This window comes from Antrostomus carolinensis, unplaced genomic scaffold (assembly GCF_000700745.2).
Source record: "Antrostomus carolinensis isolate BGI_N321 unplaced genomic scaffold, ASM70074v2 scaffold1756, whole genome shotgun sequence".
In the NCBI taxonomy this organism is placed as follows: domain Eukaryota; kingdom Metazoa; phylum Chordata; class Aves; order Caprimulgiformes; family Caprimulgidae; genus Antrostomus; species Antrostomus carolinensis.
In genome coordinates this window covers 1-8,244 of record NW_010323703.1, presented here as the reverse complement: position 1 = coordinate 8,244, position 8,244 = coordinate 1, and the positions used below count along the sequence as shown (strand labels likewise).

The following is an 8,244-nucleotide window of genomic DNA, read 5'->3' as shown; positions in this document are numbered from 1 at the left end:
TATATTTAAAATTTATTTACATTTATTTTCATTTTTGGAAAAAAGTGTTTGGCCCAGCTGATACCAAGTGACAGTGCAGCAAAGCACAGGTCAGCTGCCCCCCCATCTCTCCCCACACATGAGATGAAATCAGTCCCCAGTGCTGGGATTAAATCCCCTTCTTCCCTCGTGCACAGAGCCCGTGTAACAGTCCTCAGGGTCAGTGGAGTTGCAGTTGCTTGCAGTGCTTTATCCAGACTTGGCTGTAATGTGGTTTGCATATTTCTCTCTTTGCTTTTCCACTATTTCCAAATGCCAGTCCCTTCAAACATTGCTTCATTTTGAGTTGCCGTGACTTTGGGCTTGAACTCCCAACGCTACATTCGATCCCTGCATGACAGGGCTGAACTGTTCTGGAAATAAATGCATGACTTTCTCAAAAGACATTATATATCAGGACAGCAGCAAAAATAAGTAAGGCATTACTCCGTGGCCTTTCGGTGACTTAATCATTCATCTGTAGCTTCACAGTCTGTGTGCTTCGGGCTGGCTGTGGCTATAGATGATTTCTCAAAACCCAGAAGAAGGCTTCAAGTCAGAGAAACAGGAAAAATATAACTTTTTATTGGCGCAGCGCGATGATTTCCTGGCAGTGGAGTTACATTTTATATAGCCTCCTTATTATTCTTCTGAATAAGCCTTTATATCCACTTGGATGGAAGCGAGGCTGCATAAATATACCATTTGAACATATATAATACCTTCTAGACTTGAACTCAGTAAAATGGAGGCACCTGGAAAAATATTAGCTCGCGGAACTTGCTTACTGTGCAGGTATCCTTGTTATAAAAATAACCTGTGTTGAACTGCAGGGACAGGCAGGAGCTGTCACCCTGCTCCATGATGGGCTGGTGGCCACGATGCCAACACCAGGTCCCCTGTAGAAATGGGCTAAAGAGCAGATTTAGGTTTTTCCTACATGGCCAGAGGCAGAGTTTGCAGCAGCAGAGGCTGTTTGCCAGCAGCACACGTGCTGGAGTGGCTGGGAGGGACAGAGGGATGGAGGCTGTGGGAATGTGAGGAATTCAGCTGTGAGGGTCCCTCTGCGCCCCGGTACAGGAGAAGGAGGAGGAGGAGGAGGAGGGAGGTCACACAGCCCACAAATGGTGCTGAAATGAGAATTGGCAGCGGGCTTTACTGGAGGATTTATAGAGGTGCTTGGTCACACACCAGTCCCAGACCTGCTCGGGTGGTGGTTGTCTCCACGTGCTGTTGCAGTTGGCAGGTTGGGTTTGGAGAACACCAAATCCAAAATGAAAACAAACAAATGAACAAACGTATTCACAGCTTTCAGGTCCCTTGCTGGGGTTCAGTGTCAGAGCGGTGTCCAGAGCCACCTTGCAAGGGCAGCACATCCTCCCTCCGCAGCCGTGCGTGCCCCGGCTGATGTTATCCTCCAGCTGCCCGTTACCCCACGCAACGTCCCCATCATTTCTCTCCATATCTCAAATCAAAGGAGCTATTGAGCTCACGGCCCATAGTGACCTTCCTGTTGAGCTTCCCCTGGGAGTCAGCGGGCTTGAGTTTGTGCGGAGGCGTGGGGAGGAGCGTGAGGACACGAGTTCTCTGAGATGGCAGCTTCACCCTCCCCTTCATCCACCAAAACCATCTCTACATGATCCCACCCAGCTGGGACCACACCAGTGCTCAGGCAGGGCGGGCACGAGGGGCAAATCTCTGCTGACTTGTCCCCTCTCCATCCTTACATTAATTTTCACCGCTTTTCTGCCTAAGAAATTGTGCATGTGGGGTTTTTTTTTTTGCTTGAACTTTGGTTTGCAGTTAATTTACACTTTTTCTTTGCTTTGTTGCCATATTTCTGATTGCTTTTTTTTCTTTCTGCCTTTTTTTCTTCCTTTTTTTTTTTTTCCTCCTTCTCGCCTTGCCATCTACAGCCAGGCTATGTAAGAGACTTGGTAAGTGACAAGCAACAATAAAATGTAAGATAAATTTAAGGTAAAACTTAAAATAGTCTATAACCCCTTTGGTTTCGAGAGCAGCAATGAAAAGACTAACAAAACCTACACCTTCCCCGAGAAATTTGGGCCCTGTTTGGTTTTTATAATGGTCCCCAGTGATTTATGCTGCGAAACTGGAAACCCTACACCAGAAATTTACCCCGCTGTTTGCTCACATCCTGCACGTCTTAAACGAAACGAGCCCGAGCGGTTCTTTGCCTCCAGACAACTCAGATCTATAATTTGCTTTTATACGTCTGGAGATGATAGGAAGCAAAAGCAGCTCCACGTTTATCAGCCGTGGTCGCAGTCGTAGCTGAAATAAAACCTCAGGGTAGAAATGACCGATTAATCTGCGTCGTTTGGCTCCCAAACGCCTCCCGAGTCGTTAGCCACTCGTGTGACAGTTGTGATGCTGCTAACGAACCCCCTCGCTAACGAACCCCCTCACCTAAAGCTGGTGTGTCTCGCCGCCCGCAGATCACGGCACGCATCCTGGAAGCCCACCAGAACGTGGCTCAGATGAGTCTCATCGAGGCGAAGATGAGGTTTATTCAAGCTTGGCAGTCGCTGCCGGAGTTTGGCATCACACATTTCATTGCAAGGTCAGTGGGTTTGCTGGGCAGAAGAAGGGGAATTTAATGAATAAATACTCAGAATATGTTAAATACACAGAATATGTTAAATACATAGCTGGGGAAGGACTTTTCATAAGGGCAGTTAATGACAAAACAAGGGGAAATGGGTTTAAGCTGAAAGAGGGGAGGTTTAGATGAGATATTAGGAAGAAGTTCTTCACTGTGAGGGTGGTGAGACACTGGAACAGGTTGCCCAAGGACGTTGTAGATGCCCCCTCCCTGGAAGTGTTGAAGGCCAGGTTGGATGAGGCTTTGAGCAACCTGTTCTAGTGGAAGGTGTCCCTGCTGCTGGCAGGGGGGTTGGAACTGGATGATCTTTAAGGTCCCTTCCAATCCAAGCCATTTGATGATTCTATGATCCTTAGCTGTGGAAGTTGTGCTGGAACTGAAATTAAAAGCATTCATTGCATCCACTTACAAAACTGATTAGATAAGTGAACTCAGCAGGATTTAACCCACGTAGCCGTGTCTCGTGGACGTGCATTTATTAATCCCTCGCCGTGTCACAGGTTCCAGGGGGGCAAGAAGGAGGAGCTGATCGGCATCGCCTACAACCGGCTGATACGGATGGACGCGAGCACAGGCGACGCCGTCAAAACTTGGAGGTTCAGCAACATGAAGCAGTGGAACGTGAACTGGGAGATTAAAATGGTGAGATTAAAATGATTTTACATCTCGGCTCCTTCCCCAACTTGCAGTACATGAGCTGGATGCTGCTTTGGGGGTGTTTTTAAGTTGACTTTGTAAATCAGTTTTTAAAAAGTCAGGTTTTGCCATGGCTGTTTTCTAAAGCGTGTCCCATCCAGCTGCTTTTGTGTGATATGGTTTCTCCTCTCTCCCCTCTTCTACCCTTCTTGGAGATCTAGCAGAGTTTATCTTGATTTTTGATGGAGTTGAGGATGACCCTTAAAAAGAAGAAAAAAAAAACCCTGAATCTTTCTTTAATGCAGCCTGTTAGGATTTTCTCTGGTCTCTGAACACCCGCTCAAAGGCATCTCAGTAAAATCAAACATCAGACCCGATGCTCAGGCTTGATCTTAACCAGCAACATAAATACACTGGGCCTTATCTGTACTAAAATCCATTTTCTTTGCAGTACAGCTCTGATTTTCACATAACTAATGACAAGCAAGAGCAGACCCTTCACTAGGCTCCGAGATGGGTTTTTACCCAACCGTTACGTTTGGATGCACAAACGTTCTGTGCTCCTTTTCAACACAACAACCCAATGAAAATTGCCAGGGATACGTGAGGGCTTTTCTCCTGCGGTTTGCAGCTCGTTTAAGAGTTGCTGGAAAAATTATTCAGCTTCCCCTTTGCCTCAGAGACTTTGTCTTGACCCAGTTGCAAGCCTCGATATCCCAATTATTTAGCTGGGATACTCTGCTGAGAATCCCCCTTCCCTCCCGCAGAGCTGTCAGTGATGAGGGGACAAAAAAATAACCGGCATCAATAAATGGACAATCTGTTCAGTCACTGCAAAACGAGCTTCCCCAGCCCCCACAAAGCATTTCTGCAGCCAAACTTCAACTTAATGAAACCAGAATGCACTCGCTGAGAAAACTGGAAAGAAATTCCAGCCCTTGACAGGTCTGTGCCCAGTCTCTGTTTCATTTGAAGGAAAGAGATTGTCACCATGTGCTCACTGCTGAGAAGTGCAAACACGCTGCTGGGTAATTATCTCTGAGTCACAGGAGAATAAAAAGTTTAATGATCATTAAAATAAATAAAGGGAACAGGTTGCCCAAGGAAGTTGTGGCTGCTCCTCCCTGGAAGTGTTTAAGGCCAGGCTGGATGAGGCTTTGAGCAACCTGGTCTAGTGGAAGGTGTCCCTGCTGATGGCAGGGGGGTTGGGACTGGATGAGCTTTAAGGTCCCTTCCAATCCAGACCATTCTATGATTCTATGATTAAATTAAAATGTGAATTTAAAAAAAAAATAATTTTTAAAAGCAATAAGAAGTATTTCTGTATCTAAACACTGTAACAATAATCACTGCATCATAGAATCATAGAATATCTCAAGTTGGAAGGGACTCACAAGGATCATCAAGTCCAAATCATCCTGGTTTTTGCTGAGGCAACAGAAAAGGCATCTGGTTTAAGAGAAAAAGGAAAAAATGAGGCAGAAAGGAAGAGCCCGTGTCAGCGTAACTGCTTTGGGAAGACGCCAGCCAGGCTCACCCCTGGTGTGTGGTTTTACCTTCTAGGTGACGGTGGAGTTTGCAGATGACGTCCGGGTGTCCTTCATTTGCACGGAGGTGGATTGCAAAGTGGTTCACGAGTTCATCGGCGGTTACATCTTCTTGTCGACGCGAGCCAAAGATCAGAACGAGAGTTTAGATGAAGAGATGTTCTACAAACTGACCAGTGGTTGGGTGTGAGTCCCATGTACTGTTACACCGAGAGGAAACCCCATGGCCATATTAATATTTAACTTTAAAAAGCTGTTCTTTGAAATATGCTGCTTAATAAAGTAAGCTTGAAATGTATCTTTTTTTAAAAAAAAAAAATCTTTTTTTTTTTTTTTTAAATCATGAAAAATTTTTGCCTTACCTGACCAGTTAATCTGTGTGCACTAATGAGCACTTCTATTAATTTGCTATAACAAAGACTGTATCTGGGCTGGGTGATCCTGCCATTGGCTTTTAGATACAGACTCTGATGGGCAGATCAAGATCAGATTTGACTGACTTAAAATAGCCAATTTCCTAAGAGAACTCTAAGCCATCTTCTTCTGAAGCCATCCAGGGCTTAACCTATATGAAGTCTATTTATCATGTTTAATGCATGAGTGTTTTGGGTTGTTTTCTTTTTTTGTGTGTGGTTTTTTTTTTGTTGTATTCTGTACATTTGACCTGTTTTGAAGTCGTCCTACCCATAAGTAGACTTGCCATCTCTCTTTTCACACTACATGCACCGGGGACTGCTACAGGGTGCTTGACATGACTTTGAAGAGAGTTACGTGTGGCCTTGAAGATGATCTTCTGTTAGTCTGTTATAGCTTGGTTTTATTTGTTAAGTTGCCTTTTGATAATCATTTATATTGTCTTTTTTTTTTAATTTTAATTTTATTTTATTTTTACACCATATTGTATTATGACACTTTTTAGTATTCACCAGCATAGTCACTGTTCTGCCTATGATATGCAAACTTTTTCATTACAATATGAAGTAAAGGTTTATGAAGTATAGGGGGTTTTTTTTGTGTAACTAATGTAAAAAAAAAAACAAAAACCCACAAATTTTATAAAATTGTACAGTTTTTTTTAACTAGTCTCACAAACCAGCTAGAATATTGCGTAGATCCGGTGTATCAGCATTAATTATAATATCCCTGTAAGGAGTAGGGGGAATAACCAAGAAACAAACAAATAAAACCCCACAAAAAGCCCAATTTCAATCCAGTAAATTTTTGTCTAAGTTACCAGTAAATTCTTATCTTAAGTTAATGTGGTGGATTTCAGAGCTGCACCACAATACCCTCGATAACTAAACCTGGGGCCAGGATCTCCCTGCTCTTAACGCTAACGGGGGGAACCCTTTCCTGCCCCACCTAATGCCGAGGAATAACCAGTGTTGCGTTCCTGTAGTCTGTGGTTTCAAGACTTAATGTACAAATGCATTTTATTTTAAATAAAAGTCAAATCTTTTATTTAATATTCAGCTGCCCTCTCCTGGTTTTTGTGGTTTAACTGGGTTATGGTAGAGCTGGGGAGTGAAACAGCCTCGGTACACGGGGTTCAGTTGTGTTGGTGAGAAGGAAAATTGATATAATTGTAAAGTAATTGATATAATTGATAATCAATTTTAAGGTGAAAATTGATATAATTGCAATTTTCACCTTAAAATGGTGAAATTCAGCCTGGTTCTGGGGAGGACGGAGAGGGGCAGGTGACAGCAACACCTGCAGCATCTTCCTGGGTGTGAGCTGAGTTTGCTCCTTGCAGGTGGGTGCTCAGAGCATTTCCCCATCGCTGATGCATTTTGTAGAATCACAGAATAGTTTTGGTTGGAAAAAGCCCTTTAAGCTCATCGAGTCCAATCATGAACCCAACACTGACCAGTCCCCTATGACTAACCCATGTCCCTCAGCACTATGTCTACACGACTCTTCAATCCCTCCAGGGATGGGGACTCCACCACTGCCCTGGGCAACCCCTTCCAATGCCTCAGAACCCTTTCAGCAAAGAAATTCTTCCTCACATCCCAGCTCAACTGCCCTGGCCACAACTGGAGCCCATTTCCTCTTGTCCTGTCCCTTGGGCCTTGGTTGAACAGACCCACCCCCACCTCTCTCCACCCTCCTCCAAGGGACTTGGACAGAGCCACAAGGTCTCCCCTCAGCCTCCTTTTCTCCAGGCTCAACACCCCCAGTTCCCTCAGCCACAAGGGAACTCAGCACACTTGTGCTCCAGACCCTTCCCCAGCTCCGTTGCCCTTCTCTGGACACGCTCCAGCACCTCCATGTCCTTCTTGGAGTGATGGATTTCTGCAGCAATCCTCTATTTTTTGCACCACATGCTCTTGGACAGGTTGCACCCTCACAGCGAAGGGGTGGCCCAACAATGCCAGGTGATTCCTCCCACTCCTTGGTCCCACCACAACTGGGACTGCAGCCAGAGCAGATCTGTGCTCAGAACGTGATGGGGATGTTCCCAATCTTGTCACACACCCCCAGGCTTGTTCTTTTGGGTGCTGGCAGCTCTCAGCTGCCCGGCAAGTCCAGGCAGCCCCGGGAGGCACGCGAACGGAGGAGCGGCGTGCACGCTCCTGGCAGGCGGCACCGGGATCTTGGCTGGATGCAGGAGCGGGTGAGGCACGGCAATAAAAAGCTGGGTGTGTGATGGGGAGGACTCACTGAAAAATATTTACCTCCTATTTGACAGCCTGAGGTGATGCAGAACGAGAAGGTGTAACGTGAAGAGGAATAGTGGGGAGAGAAGATGTGTCCCCCCGTCCGTCCATCCCCAGCCGCCTCCGCAGGGCTCTGCGACGCTGAATCGGGGCCTGATTTTTGCAGCTGGGGGAGGCGATAAGGCAGGAAACGCTGAGCTGAAAGGCAGAGGAGGTCGAGGAAGGGGCATGGGAAGGCAGAGGCTGCTTGTGACCGCAGACCTTCCCCATGTGGTCCCTCAAGGGTGGGAGAGGCTGAGGGGGGGGAAGCAGAGGGCGGTGTGGGAGTTTGCAGGAGCTTGGGAAGCAGCAAGGGGGTCGCAAGGGGCTTCAAGGTGATCTGAAGGAGGCTGCTGGGTTTTCTAGGATGTCTTTCCTGTTGGATGAAAAGATGCAAATAAAAAAGAGAGCTGTTGGAGTGGAGGGGGCAGAGGGATTAAAAATAAAAGTGGTGGTTTACCTGAAGTCTGGTGAAACACCAGAAAAAATACAGCACGGATGGGAACTGCCTCACGGGGATGAGGATGGAGCAGGAGGAGCACGTTGCAGGAAGGTTTGGGGATGGAGGAAGGGAGAGCTGGAGCCCATGGGAGGGGATGGATGATCCCTCCCAGGGACAGGCAGCAGTGACAACAAGCTGGCACAAGGACAAGGAGGACCGGAGATGTTTGCTGTCGCTGTTCCTCCTGTAGTCGTCAGATGTCACTGGGGGGGT

General features: G+C 46.4%; 1 protein-coding gene across 1 annotated transcript; it reads left to right on the top strand.

Annotated features, from left to right (window-relative positions):
* Nucleotides 1-2,477: 2,477 nt before the first annotated feature.
* LOC104527025 (fermitin family homolog 2-like) lies at nt 2,478-5,125 on the top strand (the record flags this gene model as incomplete). Its single annotated transcript, XM_010170638.2, has 3 exons — nt 2,478-2,602; nt 3,145-3,286; nt 4,844-5,125. Coding segments are annotated over 3 exons (441 nt in total), but the record flags the coding sequence as incomplete, so codon positions are not given.
* Nucleotides 5,126-8,244: the final 3,119 nt, after the last annotated feature.